The sequence below is a fragment of the Gymnoscopelus braueri genome, assembly GCF_963280865.1.
Source record: "Gymnoscopelus braueri genome assembly, chromosome: 24".
In the NCBI taxonomy this organism is placed as follows: Eukaryota; Metazoa; Chordata; class Actinopteri; order Myctophiformes; family Myctophidae; genus Gymnoscopelus; species Gymnoscopelus braueri.
Genome location: NC_137626.1, coordinates 26,883,740 through 26,906,097, shown reverse-complemented (window position 1 = coordinate 26,906,097; position 22,358 = coordinate 26,883,740). Strand labels below are relative to the sequence as shown.

Below are 22,358 nucleotides of genomic sequence, written 5' to 3'. Positions count from 1 at the left end.
GTAGTAATTTATTTAAAGTGAACTACTATGAAGTAAAGAAAAATGAACATAAACAACAATGATGTGTGAATAATGCTATCTGCAGTGTATGAATGAGTGGAGTAGTGTGTGTGTGTGTGTGTGTATCTAGGAGAGACGAAATTTTGTTTCAAAGTGATACATCCAACCTCTAATGACATGTCATTAGTCACTCTCACTTGTAGAGTTAGGGCAGAAAGATAACATTTTAGGCCCCAGTTCTATAAATAAGGGTCAATTTACTTAAAACTACAATCAGGGACTAATTTTACTGAATGAAATGCTGTGTTTTTATTTTTTTTATTTTTTATCCCACGATTTTGTAACCCTATTTTTTACACCCAGTGCCAATTGTCTATGTAATACATGTGACTAGCTCAGCAGTAGTAAATCTGGCAGTTGTGTGGGGGTCCATGGATCAAATCCCGGGTAGGCCATAAAGGTTACGGTTCACAACCATAGCTGGTGTGGTGCCATAGTGTAAAAGGAATCTCCTACTGTCATCAGAAAAATAAAATAAGTCATACTATGTCAAAATAAGTCTCTTATGTCATAAACAAAAAGGTAACTTGTAAGATTTAAGGAGTCATACTAAAAGTCTTCAGTCAATCGGTGGTGGAGGAATGATTGAAAGGCTCTTTCACATTGTGATGGAACAGTGCTGTGGCTGTTGTGCTGTGGCAGTGTTATGATGATGTGTGATTCAGGGGTCTTTAATATTTTCAGGCCAAGGACCCCTTAAATAGGGAGGGACCCTCTAATACGTTGTATTAAAGGTACAGTAGAGTGTACAGTTTTGCATATTGAACTAGGCCTCAGTCCCTCCATCGTTTTTATTTTATTTCATAGATACAGAACGATGAATAGCATGTGGCCTTGCATGGAACTGTTAAGTCTGTTCAGTTCAAAATAAAAAACAATTTCTGCACGATATGCAAGTTTAGTGACCCAGACATTGTCACTGAAATTTGCTAGCTCTGCACATTATTGGAGAAGTGAAAGCCCCCGAATAAACATGCGTAACTTCAACACTCGTGACAACCCTGTTCTGTGTGAAAGCCATTAAACCTCAGAATGATGTAGTAGAGCAGTGTGTTGTTCTCCCACAGCAGAGGGTAGAGGAGATGTGTTTGCATGCAAAGCATTCTTCGTGACAAAATTGACAGCTTTCATGAGTCCATAACATAATTCATCACTAAAAGTGACTCCCTGTGTGGCATGACTCCATCACTTGAGTCAGACATATGGCACCTACCCGATGGCCTTCATACTATAGGAGAAAGTGCAGTTTTTTTATGCCTACTGTACAGGGCTAATTTCTCTCATTTATCTCTTGCTGAACCACATTCGATCTCCACCCGCTCTCATTCAATACAAAGGCTACGTTATTTAGTTTTTCCTCCTGATAAGATGGTGGTTTTAGCAAGAAACGGGAACTACCATGCTCAACTCAAGTATTCAGAGTATAAAGGGCACAAAAACAGGAAATTCTTAATAACACACAGCAGCATGCATTTCTGAGACATAATGGGGGTATGAAGTGTGGTTTACAATTTAGGCCAACCATGCATATCACGCTCAAAAGTGTGAACTTGCTGTTGACAGGCTTTTTAACAGGGTTATCTATTAAACATCATCACATATACTTAATCATTATCATACTTGGGAACGATGCAAATTGGGAATGCATGCCCCGCCCGGTTATACTATACCCCTTGTACCTATTTTCAGAACACCCATTGTACCCGTCTGGCGGTGTCCCATTTGTGCCCATAAACAGAGATCTCTTTTTTGATTGATTGAATATTTTATTAGTCAAAAATATAAAAACAGCACAAGTACAGTTAAAACACTTTGTCTAAAAGATCCGTCCAAAAAGGTCCTTGCGGTCCTTGTACTCAATTCATAAACACATAAAATAGCACCAAACAATTCAAGATCATCACAAAAAATACAGAAAAAACAACACTATATGTTCAGAGTTGGAAAAACAACGTATCACAAAAATACAGAAAAAATAACACTATATGTACAGAGTCGGAAAAATCAATGGATACAGATACGGATACAGATAATCTCTGTATCTGTCTATCTGCCTGTGACCCTTTATGTCCATATATGGAGATGACTGATGTCATCAGTATATGCCCATACAGTATGGGCATGCCCATATTATTTGGTAAGGGTTCATGTGTAAACTCGTACTCTCTAGTTTGAGGGTTGGTTTAAGTTGGTGGCATTTGTTTTGTTCCTGTGAGGACTTGCTTTGGCTCAGTCTGGTAATAGATGAGCTAATTGATTACAAATAGTCTGACTGGTAGCACCTTTGGGTGCGGATAGGAGACTAATTTAATTTGCCAGTGTTGGGAGTTCCACGTGCATGTGAGTTTTGAGTTGTGCTGATTTTGAGGCAGGGTTTTTTATTTATTTGTTTTGGTCTGAATCTAGAGGTAGGAGAGGAGCATTTGTTTTGTTCCTAGATTTTGGTTTAAATGAAAAGGGTTTGTTTATTGGTGGTGAACATGATCAGTGTTGGGACTTGGGGTGTCAAGGATTTGAGATGGGTTATTAGGTCATTAGTTTTGGAACCATTAATCCCCTGTTACCATTAAGCCAAAAAAAATGTAATTTATTTAAAGTGAACTACTATGAAGTAAAACAATTTTTACATAAACAACAACAATGATGTGGGAATAAATGATATAGGTATCAGCCGTGTCTGCAGTGTATGGATGAGTGGAGTATGGTGTGTGTGTGTGGGTGGATGTGTGTGTGTGGGGGGGGGGGGTGAAGTGAAATGAAAGTAAGGCAGGAACCCAAACAAACGGCTGCTCATAGAGAGAGAGCAAGAAGCGTCACCTCAAGTCAAAGTTCAAAATCATGTGATGACTGGAGAACACAGGCTACCATTTTTAAACACATTTCTAAGTAGGTACTGTAGCATGTTTTACAATGTAAACTTTTACATTTATTTAGTTTTCTTTATTCTTCTTTAATGTTCCCTCAGATAATAATTAAATAACCCTACTAACCCTTCAGGGACTTTCATATATTCAGCTTTTTGTTCCACTAAGTCAATGAACATCACATCCCTCCGCACATTTCTTGGTCTTCGGAGCAGCCAATTATTGGAAAGAAGAACCGCAGCGTCCTGCCTGGATTGTCTGGTAGAGATCACTGTCTGGGTGCTGAAGAGCAGTGTATGTATCTTGGTCCTCTTGGTCCTATGAAAATGCATGTTTAAAATGTTTAGTTAATTAGATGTGATGAAAAACGGGCACAGGCTAGCTTACGTTGTTGAAATGTACAGAAAAAATGCATACACTGTTCACTGGAGAATGAAGAGTTGCTGCTGTGATGGATGAGACAGTCTGGTAGAGATCGTTGTCTGGGTGCTGGAGAGCAGTGTATGTGTCTTGATCCTCTTGATCCTATATGAAAATGCACGTTTAAAATGTTTAATTAGATGTGGATTAAACAATGATGGCACAGACTAGCTTATGTTGTTGAAAAAATAACTTCATACACTGTTCACTGGAGAATGAAGATTTGCTGCTCTGATGGGTGAGACAGAGTGGTAGAGATCGTTGTCTGGGTGCTGGAGAGCAGTGTATGTGTCTTGGTTGGCAGGGAGAACCACCGGGTTCTGACTGGACAGTGTTGATGAGACAGTCTGGTAGAGATCACTGTCTGGATGCTGGAGAGCAGTGTATGTGTCTTGATCCTCTGGGTCCTATGAAAATGCACATTTAAAATGTTTAATGTGGATTAACAAATGATGGCACAGACTAGACTAGCTTATGTTGTTGAAACTTGAAACGTGAACTTCATACACTGTTCACTGGAGAATGAAGATTTGCTGCTGTGATGGGTGAGACTTCTGGGTTTGTTTTTCTGTTTCAGAAAACAACAGAGTTAGTGTGCTACTGCTATGAATATGAGGATCAAAATAGACTTATTATAAATAAAACAATAAGAAATACAGAAAAAAGGAACAGTACCACTTATATGGAGCCTCAGTTTGTAGTAATCACAAAATTGTATGAGAATGAATGCAAATTGAAATGTTTAATTAGTTTGAGATCACTCTGTATGTAACACTGCAACATAAAAGTGTGAAAGAGTTCATATCCTGTCCTGTCCATGTATGAGTATTAAAAGAAACATAACATACTTGGTGATAACAAAAGGAATATATTGGTTAAAAAGATTTAATATGGTTGAATATTTATATCCGGAATTATTATTTTTTGTTCTGATGAATATAGCCATTCATTTTCTGTTGTCAGAGTTCATTTCATAGGGGGAGCTGTGGGGAAAAAGCAGCACAAGTAGTAAAAGTTCCAGGAAGTGATAACTGATAGAAAAGTTCCAGGAAGTGAGGCGGCCGCTGGCTGAAGTTCCATTTTGGCCATGAAAGAGTGTTTGGTGTGGTAGTTTGACAAAGAGACTCTTTAAAGCCTACACTGTAATCCAAATGAAAACAGAACTTTTAACTACTGAATAGTGTGTTCGATAGACTTTAATAAGGGAAACTTGGTTGAATTTAAGAAGATATTATGATGGTGGATATTATGAACTGAAACAGAACAAAGGAATCTCCTGGGGCTTCCTGACATAGAGGTTGGGTGAGAGGAATATATATATATTTTTTAATGCAATGTATTGCTATTTTCTTTTTGGACACTGAGGATTACCAGATTTTTGGACAGACAGAAGATGTTTAGTTTTTGTTGGATATTACTGGATTACTTTGGAATATCAGGAAGTAATTTCAGGAACTGAAGAAGGGACAAAAGATCAGGCTTTGATATTTTTCTGTTCATTTGTATTTTGAACGTCAATGCACTGATTGCTTAGTTGAATTGAATTATGATTTTTAATTGTTTAATTTTGGTCATATTACATTTTGAAATTTAATTTCAAAAGCATCCGTTTTGTGTTTTCCTTTTGGCCTGCAATACAGGGTTTAATTACAGTATAAATAATTACTGACACAGGTACAGGACTTTTTTTGTTTAATATAACTCAGATATACAATTTATGGTGCTGATTGTTATTTGTATACCTTTGATATATTTTCCACAGGATAATAATCCCAGTTAGGATGAGAACCGGGACAGATATGACCACGATTAACACAGTGGGATCCTGTAAAGGAACAATGTATTCCTCAACTTGCGCCGTGAGGGTTTCTAGGAGAGAGACGGAAGAGAATTTGAAACAAAATTCCAATGCCTTTCGGCCTGGCAGAGACAATAATATAATTCAGTCTTGGCTTAAAGGTAGGGTATGTGATAATTTGCAATACAAAACAAAACAAAAATGACTTACTGTTCACAGTAACATTGAGTTCAACCAAATGCCTTCCTCCATGGAAAAAACAACTACATTTATAGATTCCATTATCTGCTGGTGTTAATTTGTTGAGGTGTAGAAACATTCTCTCATTCTGTTTTAACAGTGTGATGCTAGAGCCACAAGAACTCTCAATGCCCTTCTCAAAGTTATACAGCAGTTGACATTCTTCTCCTCCATTCCTTGCCATTTTGATGTTACATCCTATACTGTTGATGACATCAAATGTTTCATTGGCGCATATTGGAGTGGCATCTGGTTCTTCACCAATGGTTTTCGTAAGAGACACTGCATTAGGAAATATATTTTACTGAGCAAGCAATAACCAGTTTCTGTATTTAAATATAGCAAATAACATCACTTGGCAATTTTTGTTATCACAGTACAATAATATTGGCAACATTGAGATATGACATCAGACTTCCAACAAATGAAATGCAACAATTTAATCCTGTAATAAAAATAATTCTTCACTTGTGGTTTAACAAATTGGGCATTCCATGTGGCACATGAAATAATATGATGTAGACAAAATAGGTTATAAAGAGTGATATTGTCTCATGCTGGCAAGTTGTTTTATAATCTTCTAACTGTGTTTTATCAATATCAGGCAGGTCCCAGTGCAGGCAATTTAGGAGACCCCTTCATCACCAGTAGTGAAGTAGGGTTACTTCCACTCTCGACCGGATCATAAACCAGAAAAAGGTATTGATCCCACGCTATACACTGACAAACACAACCCCCCCCCCATTTCCATTCTGTGGATTGCTACAAGGGTAACAATAAATATAAAGTTGTAGTTACAGATTTATAGCTTATGAGACTATTTTGCCAAAACTAAAAAAAAATACATGACTGTGATGGGTTGGTTTGCGTTTTTTGAGTATACAGTATATAGCAAATGGCAGCAAAACCTTTTTTTGTAGTTTAAGCTAAGTTGTTTCGTGCAGACTTTCGAGGCAGCAATCTGAATCACTCGCAAATGGACCGTTCTCCGCAAGCATGCCCTAGTGGGGGACCCGTGTCCCAATGCAACCGCATTGGCTGCACTGTCTTTCTACGCCACTGATCACTGTGGATATACGTAAATCTAGGAACCTAAATGACAAGTTTATTTTTAACAAACAGTCCCTCCTAAAATTTGTGAAGACGGTAACTTCAACATTAAACGTTGTCAGTTATTGCATGTTCTGTACGAGGAAGCTGACATAACAGTAACCTATAACTTGTAACATAACTTGCCTTACCTTCAGTGGTGTGACATATATCGTCAAGTAAGATGAGAAAAACAAGAATGAGCATCATTTTAAAACCGTTTTTAGTCATGATTACCAGCAGTTCAAGTCAATTACTTCACCAGGTTGTTCTGATCATAAAATAAAATGACACTAGGAAATGGCCTTACTGAAAATGTGTAGAGATTGGTGTTGGGGAGCACCACAAAAGTCTGAGCTGTGTTCCGGTTGCAGATGTAAGCCAGCAGATTTAAGACTTCCGGTGGGCAATCTCTTCAGAATAAGAGTACCCTCTGGTCTTGTATAATCCATTTAAAAAGACATACATCATAAATGTATTTTTAAAATAAATTAATGTCTTTAAAAAAACATTAATTACAACTAGAAAGTACTATTCCTGAAGAAACAGTGTGGGATCGCTAAGAATGTTGATGGTATTGAGTATTGAGAATTGATAGTTTTATCAAGTGTTAAAGGTGTTAAAATATTATTAGTGTTAAAGGTTTTAAAGGTTTAAGGTTCTAAAGGTTTATGGTTCTAAAGGTTTGAAAGGTTTAAGGTTTGGAAAGGTTTGAAAGGTTTGAAAGGTTTGAAAGGTTTGAAAGGTATGAGGTTCTAAAGGTTTGAAAGGTTTAAGGTTCTAAAGGTTTGAAAGGTTTGAGGTTCTAAAGGTTTGAAAGGTTTGAAAGGTTTGAGGTTCTAAAGGTTTGAAAGGTTTGAAAGGTTTGAAAGGTTTGAGCTAAAAGTATGAATTACTAGTTCGGGGCCGAAAAACTGGCGGAATAATAGATAAATAAATAAATAGTGAAGATAACATTAGTGTGATCGCCTTAGCGATCCCACAATGATCTTATTTTGAACTGGAAACCTTATATGTGCTAGCTCAAGAACCGGAAGTCTTAAATCTGCCAGCAGAACGGAGCTAAAACTCTGGTAGTCTACAGTATATTTCCGGTTTGTACAAAAAAGCAATACAAGACACTATTCTGTGATGCAGAGTGCAGTTGTCAGGGCAACACTTTGCACATGATCTCAAATATATATTTTTAGGCATTTAGATGCTGTTCTCATGTGTCTTGTCTTGTTTATTTGCTCTCATTTAGAGAGATGATGTAGTAGACTCTGCATCGTTGAGAGACAGGAAACTTTGCGAGAATAATCTTGCGAGAATAATAATCTCGCAAATTTGCGAGAATAATCTTGCAAATTAGTGAGTTTATGAAGTCGGCATTGTGTGTATTTAAGGTGGCACGATCGATCCTTTCACTTTCACTAACCTCGCATCACCAGTCTTTCCACTTTCACTGGATCATATCATCCGCTTCCACTTTGCAATGGGTCTAATCAAATGATAAATAGCAATCGGATTCAGCAATAAGGAAATAGACTACTCTTGAATTAAATTAATCAATAGAAGAACGCTTTATTCAATGCGTAATGGCTACGCCCTGTGTGGGTGTCCAGACTCCACAGGATTCCTGTGCACCGGTAAGCCGAATTTACTTCGTCGTACGACGGGGTCGTACCAGTGATACTAAGGAAGGCCCTGTTCCATTCTGGTCAAACAGAGTCAGGGTGTTGATATTGTGCATGTTGGCTCACTGGAAACACTCTGCTACACCTCTGGGTCTCAAAGTGTGGCATATTAAAACAAATCAAACCTCTGAGATGATAATGTAATTAAAATCAAGTCATTTATGAAGTTCTAAATGTCTCTTTCAGTGATAATGGAATCATACTTATCACTGAATCATCACTTTGGCATGAAACCCTCAAACATAGGATGCAATAAAGGAGTAGGAAACCAAAGGTGAATAAGCTACAGATGGTTTTAATAAATATGTACATAATATTAAACAGTTGAGAACTGTTGTCAGCAGTTCAGTGGTTATGTTGTTTAGGGTGGTAAACACTGTCTGTACAGTCATAATTATAGTGCTTCTCAAAGGGTGAAAGGATGAAACAAATAAATGAGCAGACAAAATTGGAACGGGAGTACAAGCTAATAAATTATCTTTGTGGGGTTCTCTCTCCTGATTGGATGAAATTTGTAACCCACCTGAAAATGTATTTTCTGTTTATTAAAGAGCAGGAGAGACGGGGACACCCCTGTTACTGAACAAACACTCTATAGCAATGAGTACTATCAGAATACAGAGGTGTAATGTTTTTAATAGGGCTGTCAAAACGATTACAATTTAATGAATTGATCGATATTATGCAAAGGTTAAAATGTAATTTCCTATAATTTGTATAGTTTCAACGTACAGATCATTTATTTTTTGATATTGTGCTGTTTAGGGTTTAGACTGATGCTAGGTTCTTGGTTGACCTATGATCCTATTACTGAGGCACTACACTGTCTCTATGCATTTGAAGTATGTGTTTACCTTGCTTATTGTAAGTCGCTCTGGATTAAGAGCGTCTGCTAAATGCCTAAATTGTATATTGTAGATGGTTGCAAACCATACAGTATGGTACTGCACAGGCTTATGAAACAGCTTGTTTCACTTTATGGGAGAAAACTGAAGACAGAAGAAAAAGAGAAGTATGACTAAGTTACAGAAGTGGTCAATTTCATCACCAACTTCATGTCATGGGTGGACTGGAAGCCTGGGAATATTAATTACAGCGGCCCTCATATTTGTAATTTAAAGAAATAATAATAATAACAATAATAAGTAGTGAAAGCTCATATGTCAAACAAATACAATAAAATAAATACAAATTAAAGGGCCCCAACATGATAATCTATAGGGTAAGACCCCTACGGTCTGTTTTACAAACCAGTATTGTACTGCACATGGCTTATGAAACTATCTCATATTTTGACACTACTTGCCAGGAAACTGATTACAAAAAGAGAAGTGAGCAGTTACAGAAGTGGTCAATTTCATCATCGTGCGTGCTGTCGAGGAGACTGGGTCTTCGTGGGTGTGGATCTGACCCACATCCTGTTCCCCATGATGAAGATGAGCGGGCCCGAGGTCCGCCAGACATGATTGCATCAGAACGGCATACACCAAAACTTCCTCTTATCAATGACTTGCTGTTTCCGACAACGTACTGTATGTTATGACCCGTTGCTATGGTGTTAGCTGCAATGGGGGACTTTTGGGGAAGGAAGGCCATATTAAGCTTGTCGGATGTAATCAAATTGTATAAATACTGCTGTATAATTCTGTTCGGAGGGTTGGTTAGAGGAGCCTGGTGTGCGTATGAGGTGTCAAAATGTTCCTCCGACTTACGATCGGGCGAGGGACATAGCCTTGTACGGAGCTTCTCCCATACCCCCCCCCCCCCCCCAATATTCCATTGGGCTCTCTCCTTTTGATCGTCTTGGTGACCAGACTGCAACGATGCTGTTTGGAGCGATATTTAATTTTGCTGTATTTGACTGGGACCTTGGCATTGCCCATAATCTGGTTGAATAAACAGAGATTTTTTTCAACTCCTAGCATTACCGATTGCTGGGTCATTTTATCTGAGGTAGCCTATTGCATGGGAATGATAGATATTTTCCAGATCTGACTCTGGGGATATGTTGTCAAGGACCGTGTAGTTTGCAGGAATTGAGGAATATTATCCAGATTTAACATTCAATCAAGAATTCTAGGCAAGCCTGTATCTTGGTTGAATTAAGTGTCTGGGGGTATTTTTCTCTCTGTGCCGGGCACCTTAGATTGAGGATTTGGACATAGAGCTTGGGGGTCTGTTGTCTGTTTTACCAGAAATGTTACCTTTCCCTTTTTTATTATTTTATACTATTGCCATACCCTGTATCACTTTGAGTTTTAAAATATAACTCGTTTTCCTATGAGAGAAGTTGTAAGGGTTGAATTCTTCAAGGGACCTGTGGGTTCAACTTCCTCACCGTGGACCATGGGTGAGTGTGTGTCTATTAATAGAATACTGCATGTAGTGTTTGCCTATACAGGAATACTCATAGTTTCCCAGCTACACTCGACCTGGGGTATTTCTGTTTAGGCATAGTCCCATTATGCTTTGGGAACGGTTAAGTCTTTGACGAAACTATAAAATCTAGCCAGTCAGACTACTGTGGCATATCTGGTTTAGACTTCGCAGGTCGTTACATGGCGCCCGAACAGGGACATGAGATAGACTGCTCATGTTAAAACTGAACGCTGGACATAAATTAATGGACATCAGAGAGACTGCTGATGTCAAAATTAAATGTTGTCTAAAATATTAGAGTATACTAATATTTTGTGTTAGACATTTGGAGAGACCGCCAAATACCATAACAATTGAGACTCATAGTCTAGAGACACGAGTCTATTTGAACAAGTGATTCCAGTTCAAAAGTATTTTCCGTGAAAAATGTTAGATGTGGAACGCCCACACGTTTCACACTGAGTTAAATTTTCACAACTTCTCCCGTGAGGCTTTCCTATACTCACGTAAATAAAGTAATCCTGATTCAAAAGAAATCTCTATGATTTGTAATGTAACCGGAAGAGATCTGCAGAACACTCGTAAAAGCGGGGCAAAAAGCAATATTGCCAGATTATAGCGCTTGTTTTGTGTGTATTTAAGGTGGCACGATCGATCCTTTCACTTTCACTGGATGTCTGTGAAACACTCTGCTACACCAGTGGGTCTCAAAGTGTGGCATATTAAAACAAATCAAACCTCTGAGATGATAATGTAATTAAAACCAAGTCATTTATGAAGTTCTAAATGTCTCTATCAGTGATAATGGAATCATACTTATCACTGAATCGTCACTTTGGCATGAAACCCTCAAACATAGGATGCAATAAAGGAGTAGGAAACCAAAGGTGAATAAGCTACAGATGGTTTTAATAAACATGTACATAATATTAAACAGTTAAGAACTGTTGTCAGCAGTTCAGTGGTTATGTTGTTTAGGGTGGTAAACACTGTCTGTACAGTCATAATGATAGTGCTTCTCAAAGGGTGAAAGGATGAAACAAATAAATGAGCAGACAAAATTGGAACGGGAGTAGGCTACAAGCTAATAAATTACCTTTGTGGGGTTCTCTCTCCTGATTGGATGAAATTTGTAACCCACCTGAAAATGTATTTTCTGTTTATTAAAGAGCAGGAGAGACAGGGACACCCCTGTTGAACAAACACAGATAGCAATGAGTACTATCAGAATACAGAGGTGTAATGTTTCTAATAGGGCTGTCAAAACGATTACAATTTAATGAATTGATCGATATTAGGTTAAAATGTAATTTCCTATAATTTGTATAGTTTCAACGTACAGAGTTTAGACTGATGAGTTTAGACTGATGCTAGGTTCTTGGTTGACCTATGATCCTATTACTGAGGCACTACACTGTCTCTATGCATTTGAAGTATGTGTTTACCTTGCTTATTGTAAGTCGCTCTGGATTAAGAGCGTCTGCTAAATAACTAAATTGTAAATTGTATATTGTAGATCTGTTTTGCAAACCATACAGTATGGTACTGCACAGGCTTATGCAACAGCTTTTTTCACTTTATGGGAGAAAACTGAAGACAAAAGAAAAAGAGAAGTATGACTAAGTTACAGAAGTGGTCAATTTCATCACCAACTTCATGTCATGGGTGGACTGGAAGCCTGGGAATATTAATTACAGCGGCCCTCATATTTGTAATTAAAGAAATAATAATAATAATAAGTAGTGAAAGTTCATATGTCAATCAAACAATTACAATAAAATAAATACAAATTAAAGGGCCCCAACATGATAATCTATAGGGCAAGACCCCTACGGTCTGTTTTACAAACCAGTATTGTACTGCACATGGCTTATGAAACTATCTCATATTTTGACACTACTTGCCAGGAAACTGATTACAAAAAGAGAAGTGAGCAGTTACAGAAGTGGTCAATTTCATCATCAACTTTATGTTGACAAGTGTGTGTGTGTGTGTGTGTGTGTGTGTGTGTGTGTGTGTGTGTGTGTGTGTGTGCAAGCGCGCGCGACATGATTGCATCAGAACGGCCTACACCATGACTTCAATGTTTAAAGCCGTGAAGGACGAGCATAGAGAAACCGGATTCAAATAGGAAGGAACCTGAAATTATTGTCGTAAAGATTATTGGATTAGATTATGTCTAAAATAATAATAATAATAAAATTCTCATTTAACTCAATTTAATTTGATGGTTTAATTTAAATTTGTATTATTATTTGTTTTTAATTACTCTAATTCATTAAAGTACTGGACTAGCCCCAGATGACTCATCAAAAGGAGGACATTCTGATGAGGTCCAAACCGTGATATACATGATGGAAAGTACCTGAACAGGGATGCAGATGCACATCAGTGTATTTGATCGCGGTGGTAGAGGGTGAGAGAGAGAACACCGCTGATCAGGACTGTTATTCTATAAGTTAACCTTGCCAGCCGTTTATGAATGAGGCAGAGAGCATGCAGAACATGACCGGCAGTTAGAAGTGTGGCAGGGACTGGTTCTCGACCAGCCGGTGGGACTGGCCACCCCACCCCTGTTCCAAATCCGTCTCTAGGTGCCCATGGGAGAGCCTCGACCCCGAGAACCTGACCTCTCTCTTGAGGTCTATCGGGTCGTGGTCCCCAGTCTGTTGGTCTGAAGCTGCTGGCTACGCCTCTGGTTTAGAATAGGTGTATGTTGGCATTAGAATTTAATTGACTTCAAGGACATTATTCTTCTGCATATGAAACCATTTGAGGTCCAAATTAAATAAAAGGGATAACATCAGCAGGTGTACAGCTAAATTGCTAAAGACTCTATTTGAGACCCAGGTTATAGCACTCTGTTCAGATTACATAAAAGGCACTGCTCCGAACACGGAGGCTCACGCTTAGGGCTGGGAACCTTTAGGATTTCACAATTAAAATGTCTTAACGATTCCCTGTTAACGATCCGATTCCCATACTGTATTACTGTAAATATAAACATATGGCAAAAACTTATAATTTTGAACTATGGTGTACTTTTCAATAAACTCAAGTTAAATTATATGAATATAACATTTAGTTGTAACATTGTTGCCGTCTGGAGAACCTTTTGTAACCCTGCTCAAAAACCAAAATTTCTAAATGTGATAATACACAATATCTGTGCAAAGAGTGACTTAAAGATATTGAGATATGGACACTATTGCACACATGGGAAGCAACATCTTGCTTAGAATTGTAGTCGTCTTAAACCCATTTAAAAATATATATATATATAATAATAATAATAATAGTAATAACAATAATAATAGCACATATTGACACTGTGACGGCCTGCCCCCTCTGCTTTCACTGTTGGCTAGCCGGCAGCCTGAGTGAGTAGGGCGGAGTGGAGCAGGCCGTTGGACCAACTGGGTGCAGCTGGGTGAGGTGGTTTGGGAGAGTATATAGGGAACTCTACCACCTGCCTCTCATTCTCTCTCTCTCTCCTTCCTGGATGCAGGATCTCTGCTGAGGGTTGCCACCTGCCCTTTGGGGCCTAACCCTTTTGTTTCAGTTCCCCATACACACCTTTTATACAACACTTGCACAGCACATTCCACACATCCATACACTGCAGACATTACTGATTAATGACTCACTTCTCATACTTGTTTGCTTTTGATTAACAATATTATTAAATTAATTCAGATCAATAAATATAATTTAAACGTTTGACTTTGTGTGGACTCCCTCTTTTTGTCATGTATTCCCTAGTGCAGGCTTGTCAAACTCGCGGCCCGCGGGCATTTTGCGGCCCGCGGAAAGGTCCATTGCGGCCCGCGAAGTGATTTGAAAAAACACCTTTTCATACTAGCTCTAATGGAAAAAAAACGGGGGAAAAAACGGCGGAGCCGGCAGGCAGTTATCCCCCCCAACCCCCCTTGCCTCTGACTGCGAAGGTCTAATAGTGGCCAAACTTGTTTTGTGAGAACAATGGCCAAGTCATGTCTAAACAATCAAGACAAGAGGAGATCAAGAAATAAATCTAATCACCCACGCTGGCTCAAACATGTCAGTCTAAAAGTGTATAGATCCCTGCTAACCAGCGCTGCCCAGGGAAACAAGGACGAGGAATTTTATTGGCTCACTATTGGATACATCGTAACATCGCTTCTTTAAGGGGACCGTAAGGGTCCATTTGGTTCCATTTTACGGGTGGTTGCGTCGTTGTGTTTACATGTGCGGTGGAATAACGGCCGTTACGAGTGAAACGCTCAAAAGTTTCACTCGTCCTCTGTCTCCGTTGACAATTTTAATAATCCAAATGATAATAATCTGTTTAGGAAACTCTTAAAAACGCGAATGAATGACTAGTGTCGCCTAGTGTGACAGTGACATATTCAATGTGCGCTGTCTTCTCAGTCTATCGTTGCCGAAAATGGCTGATCTACAAGCTCACAACGTGGTGCGAACAGACGCGGTGTGAGCTTGGAGATCGGCCATGTTTGGTGCGTGACACTGTTGTACGATGAAGTATAAATTGCGCTTTTAAAGTGACAGTACACACATTAACCAGTTAACAGTTTCTTCAATATTATTTTCCAAAAGTAAAAAGGTCACTTAAAATGTAGTGCAAGTGATACATTTTGGCTAAAACAAAGACAAAAGAATAGAAAAAATAAATATGCATTTTTTGTTTATAAAGAGCTGAAGAGACATGGAGATTTTATAGTAATTATTACATTATGAAAGTTACTACTGCTCAGAACCTGGTCCCTGATGTTGACAGGTCAGTTAAAGCAAAGAGATGTCAGGTACATCATTTTTTTGTAAAAAATAAATAAATAAATAAAATGATGTTGTTTTGACCTGAGCTTTTACTGTTAGGGTTATTTCTTTTCTATTCTAAAACCGAAAAAAAAGCATTGAGTGTCATTATTTTGATTCATTTACATTTTCTGAATTTTCGTTATTGTTCAATAAAAACGACTGAACTGAGTTCATTGTCTGAGTTGCATTGCTGATAGTAGGCCTCAAAAAAAAAAATATGTGTACTGTAGCTATTTACTGAAAATATTTATCATTTTTTTATAATCCATCCATCGATTCTTCAAACGCTTATCCGGAGCCGGGTCGCGGGGGCAACAGATCCCGAGGCGTTCCCAGGCCAGTGTGGAGATGTAATCCCCCCATCTGGTCCTTGGTCTGACCCGGGGTCTCCTTCCAGTGGGACGTGCAATTAATTAATTCATAATTAATTTGTATATAATCTTCATAAAATGTTTTAAAGTGATATGCTGTAGTTATAGCAGTGACTGAGACAACAGACTGAAAAACAATGATGTATAACTGAATGTGCATGAGCGTGCATGCGTGTCTCCGTGTCTGCGTGCCCAGTCTGCCCACCTCAAGTCACCATTTGACCAATCTTGCCCGGACACCAAAATGAGTTTGACACTAGGGCCTAGTGCATGACAAAATGGGGGCTCGTCTTAACACATCGGCGGCCTTATTCTGGGCGCCATCTTACCCATTATCCCTAAACTTCTTTGCCATTTTTTACTATTTTGAAAAACATTTTCAAGTAGTTCAAATAGCCAATCTACATCGACACATTGTGAGCTTATAGATTTGCTATTTCAACTATTTGAAAATGTTTTTCAAAATAGTAAAAAATGGCAAAGAAGTTTAGGGATAATGGGTAAGACGGCGCCCAGAATAGGGCCGCGGGTGCCAAACACGGTCTGAACCGTGTTTGCACCGAGTAGCGCTTCGGTGCCGAAAACGGTCTGAACTGTGTTTTCAGTCTCTTTTGTTTTTTTTGTTTTTTTTCACACGGGAGGGGCTGGAGCAGCTCTGGAATCACCCACGGTGATCCTGAGAAGGAAGGGCCTTATAGATCACTGTGCCAAAAAACATGGCTCCCCATCCGCTTCTGTTCTATCTCCTTCTCTAAAACCCCTATAACTCAGAAACTTTTTACGTTGGGGAAAACTACAAATTTTGTATGGGCGATCGCTTAGCCATTGTGACCCGCGTGAAAGATGTTATCGTTCCAGGCGTTAGCGAGGACCATCGTTCAAAATACACGCATGCTTTTTTTCACATGGATTGCTCGTCTTGGAGTCTACAGCTTAAACAGCAGCTCAACGGTGAGATTTCTGGCACCGAACGTAATCTGTTATTATAAAATTCTGGCACCGAATGTGTTAAAAGTCACTTTGTTTGGTTGGAAATTTAGATTTGTTCGGTTGATTTGAAATTGCTTTGGAATTTGTTTGTTGGGAGTTTCACACATAAGTTTGTTTGTTTTGTTAGGAGCTGGGGAGAGAGAGCATTTGGCCCCGGAGTGCAGAGTACAAGGTAAGTTGGGAGTTGGGATGTGTATTACAGGGGGGTAGTGAACAACAAAAAGTGTGGGAACAAATCCATGAGCGACCGGTGCCGTTAGGTTACCGGTTGTTTTGTTTCTTTAATTTGATTTAACCTTAGTGTTTGAATAGTGGCGGATCTTGAGGGTCACAATAAGTGGCTGGAGGGGAGCATTCCTCATGCTCGGGTGCCGACTGTTAGGATGAAGGTAGTTAGTTAGTCTAGTCTATTAGATAAGCTAGGGGGGGGGGTTGTTAAGTTCACCTGCACCTTGTGTTACACAGCCCCAACACTGAGTTTTGTTTATTTTGAGTTATCTGCTCAAAAAAATATGAGTTCAGTCATGGAAAATGTTGTTAAATCTCCATCAGTGGAACTGTGTACCAAGGAACAGTTAATGTTGATAGCTGCTCAATATGAAATTCCACTAACAGAAAAGCTCAAGGCACCTATGAAGGCCAGTCTATTGAGAGGTTTAGTGGCGAAGGGGATCCTTCAGCCGGTTGAGGAGGAAGTTGAGAAGAAAAAGGAGGAAGATGATGATGAAGAGGAGGAAGATGATGAGGAAGATGGGGATATGGGAGAATCCAGTGTGGGGTTCAAAGAGAGAAAGGAGCTTTTATTGTTAAAACAGCAACATGTGGTGGAAGTGGAAAAAAATCAAACAACAAATTGAGATGGCTAGTTAGATGTGGAATACAAAGATCTAGAATTGATCCAACAGGGTAAGCTATCATCAGACTCACTGTTCACTGGTAATACTGAAAGGGGAGGGAGTGTAAAATCTTCTGACTTTGGCGTTAACCTGAGGCTACTTCCCAAGTTCAATGAAAAGGATCCCGATACATTCTTTTTATTATTTGACAGTAGGCCTGTCCCGACTAAGATTTGTATAGTCGAATCTGATTGGCGACTAATTGCCAATAGTCGACTGGCAGTCGACTAATGCAACACTAATGCATGATTCGACTGAGATTGGCAGTCGAATCAGTCTGATTCGACTGCCAATCTCTCAGTCAAATCATGCAAAAAATATGTTATGCAATAGAGGAACATTCCATTTGGGCTGTAGGGGTGCTTAGTGTCTGATTTAACACTATTGGTTTCTCCCAATAAATCATGATGTATATCCTATTTTTGGCAAACTATTATTTAATTAATATAACAAACTAGGCCAATCTCTCAGTCGAATAAAAACATTTAATGATTTTTTTATAATTCGACTAAGAGTTTGGCAGTCGACTCAGACACCCCTCGACTAATTAGTCGACTATTCGACTACTAGAGGTCAGGCCTATTTGACAGAGTAGCAGCGGCACGTAACTGGCCAGACACAGATCGCGCCTTAATGTTACATTCTATACTCACAGGAAAAGCACAGGAGGCATTGCTGCTGTAAGTCCTATGGATAGTAGGAGTTTTGTAAAAGTTAAGGCAGCAGTGTTAAAAATGTATGAGTTTGTGCCAGAGGCGTACAGGCAGCGGTGTCGTACCTGGAGAAAACGTGACAAACAATCGCATGTGGAATTTGTAAGAGATTTGACTACACAATTTGCACGTTGGTGTTCATCATCAGAGGTTGAGAAATTCTAACAACTATTTAACCTAGTGGTAATGGAACAGTTCAAGAACACTCTACCGGCTAATGTGGCCACATACTGTACGTAACTGAGAGTAAGGTAAAAAACTCCAGCCGAGGCAGCAGCTTTAGCAGATGAGTACGTGTTAATTCACAAGAACAATTACAGTGGTCAAAGTACAGAGAAAGTGTACAGGGATGGATTTAAAGACCGGAACAGAGTTTCATGGCCACAGGTTCGACAACAGGTTCGACAACAGAGTTGACAACAGGGTGACACCAGGAACAAATGACAAAGCAGTGGGCCTGTGTCATTATTGTAAAGCTAACGGACATTGGAAAAAGGAGTGTCCAGTCCTTAAATCTAAGGAGAGGTTCACGGGCTCACAGGTTAAACCATCTGCCATGACCAACTCACTCAGCCCAGTGGCTTTGTCTTTAGGACAGCAGAGTGCGCTATTGAAGCCTAAGACTGCTGATGCATATTTGCCATTCATTTCTAAGGGTTTCATATCTGTGACAGGAAGTGACAAACAGGTGCCAGTGAGGGTGCTACGAGACTGTGGATCATTAGATTCTTTTGTACGAGAGGGTGTTTTACCTTTTACAACTGAAACTGATACAGGGGAGAGCATTTTGATTCAGGGAATGGGCATGTTTGTATTTCCACTTCCAGTGCATAAAATGTCTCTCATTTCAGACTTGGTTAATGGAGGAGTTCACATGGGGGTGCGGCCGGAGTTGCCGGTTGCAGGGGTGGACATCATTCTCGGTAACGACCTCTGTGGGGAACGAGTATGGGCAGATCAGGTACTAAATGTAGTTACTAGAAAGTGGCCTGGGTCTGTTCAACAAGACAGTGTGTCTGATGTTGCAGTGGTATATCCAGCTTGTGTTGCTACACGTGCCATCACATGATATCCAAAGTGCCGATCAGGAGGTGGGTTGTGGTACATTTGATTTGACTTTGCCTGAGCTGATTTATGTCACGTGTTGATTTGGCTGTAGAACAGAAAAATTATCCTAGTTTGCAAGAGCAGTTTGACAAAGCCTCGTCTTTTGACAAGATAAACAGTAGTGTACATGGATATTTTCTGCAGGAGGGCTTGCTCTTTCGCAAGTGGGTTCCTCAAGCAGAAGCTCTGGGGGGGGGGGGGGTCCAATTTTTCAGTTAGTGGTTCCGAATAAATTTCGGACATTGGTGTTACAAACGTGTCATGATAATGTTGCTGGGCATCAGGGTGTAAAGAAAACCTATGATCGGGTGTTGCGATATTGTTTTTGGCCCCGTTTGAAGCGTGACATTTCGGCATACATCAAAAAGTGTGATGAGCAAGCCGAACCAGTCAATAAAGCCAGCTCCACTGTGTCCAATTCCTGCAGTGGAGAAAACGGTTGAACACCTCATTATTGACTGTGTTGGGCCGTTGTCTCGTTCAAAGCTGGGCCATACATATTTGCTCACAGTTATGTGCCAAGTAACCCGGTACCCGGCAGCTTATCCACTTCGAACCATAACCACCAAGTCGGTTGTGAAAGCTATGACACAGTACATCTCAGTGTTTGGGATACCAAAAATCATACAGAGCGATCAGGGTTCTAATTTCACCTCCCGTATGTTTGCCGAGGTTCTCAAGCCAAGTTCTTATCATGTTCAGTCACAGGGGGCCTTAGAGCGGTTCCATCAAACCCTTAAGTCCATGTTGCGCACGTACAGTACAGAACTGGGGCGAGATTGGGAGGAGGGGTTACCGTGGCTCTTGTTGGCTTCTAGAGAGGTAGTCCAGGAGAGCACAGGTTTCATCCCGAATGACCTGGTGTTTGGTCACAAAGTTCGTGGTCCCATGGCTATTTTAGAGGACAGCTGGAAAGTAGCTGAACCCCCTAAAAGTCTCCTTGACTATGTCAATGGGTTTAGACACAGGTTGATTTTGGCGGTGGAAAGTGCAAGGAGAAGTTAGGACAGTCACAGAGAAAAATGAAGTCCCTTTATGACAGGCGTACAGAGCTTTAGCAGTTTAAAGCTGGAGATCAAGTTTTGCTTCTTCAGCCGATAGTGAGTTCCCCTTTCCAGGCAAAATTCAGTGGGCCTTACACTGTTGTGAGACAGGAGACAGAGCAGAATTACATCATAGCTACTCCAGACAATAGAAAGAAGACTAAACTGTGTCATGTGAATCTGTTAAAATCCTATTACTCGAATCAAGCTGATGGGGAAACGGTTAATGCATGTCTTTGTACAACCAGGGTAGCTGGGTCTTCATCTCTGGTAGTTACTCCAGAGGAGGGCGAGACTCCTGAGGTCATTTTACAGGGTCGGTTGAACAATACTGAGTCCTTGAGTAAACTTGATTCTAATTTGGCCTATTTGGATGATGACAAACGTTCTGAGTTGTTGGCTCTTATTAACAGTTATCCTACTCTGTTACAAGATGTGCCCACTGTTACGCATCTCATTGAGCATGATGTGGAATTGATTTGAAAAATGTCACGTAAATCGCACGCTGCGTTCATGATTAGAGGAATTTTGTTCAAAACGGACTAATCCTGCAAACTTTGGAAGCCAATCTTGGCCAATCAGGATGGAATATGAAAAATCGGACAGATCCGTCTTGATCACATGACTATAGAGATACGGTGTACCAATTTGTGTTATGTTTGGACAAAATCTGTAGGAGCAATATTAAAAAAAAAGTATGCTAAAATCGTCCTCCTGGTGGCGTTATAAAAGGCTGATCTGAACATTTTGAGGCAGCCGGTCTGCATCTGTCGGTATGCACCAATTGCGCCATGCCTGACAGATACAGCCTGAAAATAACTTTACAATTACCCTGTAAATTGCTGCATCTTGTTTTTTGTGCGCCATACATGGAATTTTAAATGTTTATCAGTGATCTCAGGATTGGAAGGAGTAGACACAATATTTATTTAGGTTTCAACAAGTGAGAGGACCACACAATCTTCTCTGCTTAATAAGGATGATGTTTTGTTTCCTACTGGTAAATCTTCATAACTAAGGTTCCTGTGCGTACAACGATTTTTATCGGATGATGGATTAAAATAATGGATACCAAAATTACGGACTCAATGTGCAAGTGTCGTATATTGGCCATGATCAGACAGGAAAAAACACTATTCCCTAAGTGCAAGAAGAACAAGGATCCAGTTTGAAAGAGGGTTTGTCCACAGAAATGTATTTATTTCCATAGACGTTGACATCTGCATTGCCAATCACAGAGTGTCCTTAGATCACAACTACATTGTATTTTATACAGAAAGACATTTCACATAGGACCACCTCCTTGTCCTCCTCCTTGACCACTCATAAACAAACTTCTAAAAACAACAGGCTTCCTGACCAGCCCTTTTCTCAGTCACACAATCTGTCTTGGTTTAAACACAGAACATTTATCTATCAACCTGCACTTTTACACAAGCTCCTATTATGAAATCATTGTTCAACATCCCATTAGCCTCAATATAAGACCACACACATATGTATTCAACCTTCTATGAATGATTTAGACAAAAAGAGATAATTTAAGAGGAGTGGCATTATTCTTAGATTTGATAGCAGCTGGTTGAATCAGCTGTCTCTGTCTGTTGTGACTCTGGGCCCTATTTACCTTTCATCCTAATGCAGTAGTCGCAGCTTCACACCTGTTCAGAGCAAAAAGGTCTCACAGCACTATTTTCTTACCATATAAGGTCTCACAGTCTATTTCTCAATTTAGAATGCTATTCCCACACTGTTATTAACCCTTAATAAATGATATAGTCCTGGATATACCATACAAGTCTTTAGTCTTAAGTCAATTAGCTAAATAATCAGCGACAGTGGTTTCAGAGAGAGTTTCTGCAAAGTAGGGCGAGAGCTTTCCGTACGCACATCA

General features: G+C 39.6%; 1 protein-coding gene across 1 annotated transcript; it reads right to left on the bottom strand.

Moving 5' to 3' along the window:
- Positions 1-2,395: 2,395 nt before the first annotated feature.
- Positions 2,396-6,758, bottom strand: LOC308080317 (uncharacterized protein). Its single transcript, XM_080422125.1, has 7 exons — positions 6,624-6,758; positions 5,353-5,664; positions 5,087-5,213; positions 3,852-3,912; positions 3,545-3,751; positions 3,342-3,449; positions 2,396-3,242 (listed from the first exon to the last, which is right to left on the bottom strand). The coding sequence occupies exons 1-7, from the start codon at positions 6,700-6,702 to the stop codon at positions 3,144-3,146; spliced, it is 993 nt and encodes a 330-aa protein (XP_080278251.1). The 5' UTR covers positions 6,703-6,758; the 3' UTR covers positions 2,396-3,143.
- Between the last annotated feature and the right edge of the window lie 15,600 nt (positions 6,759-22,358).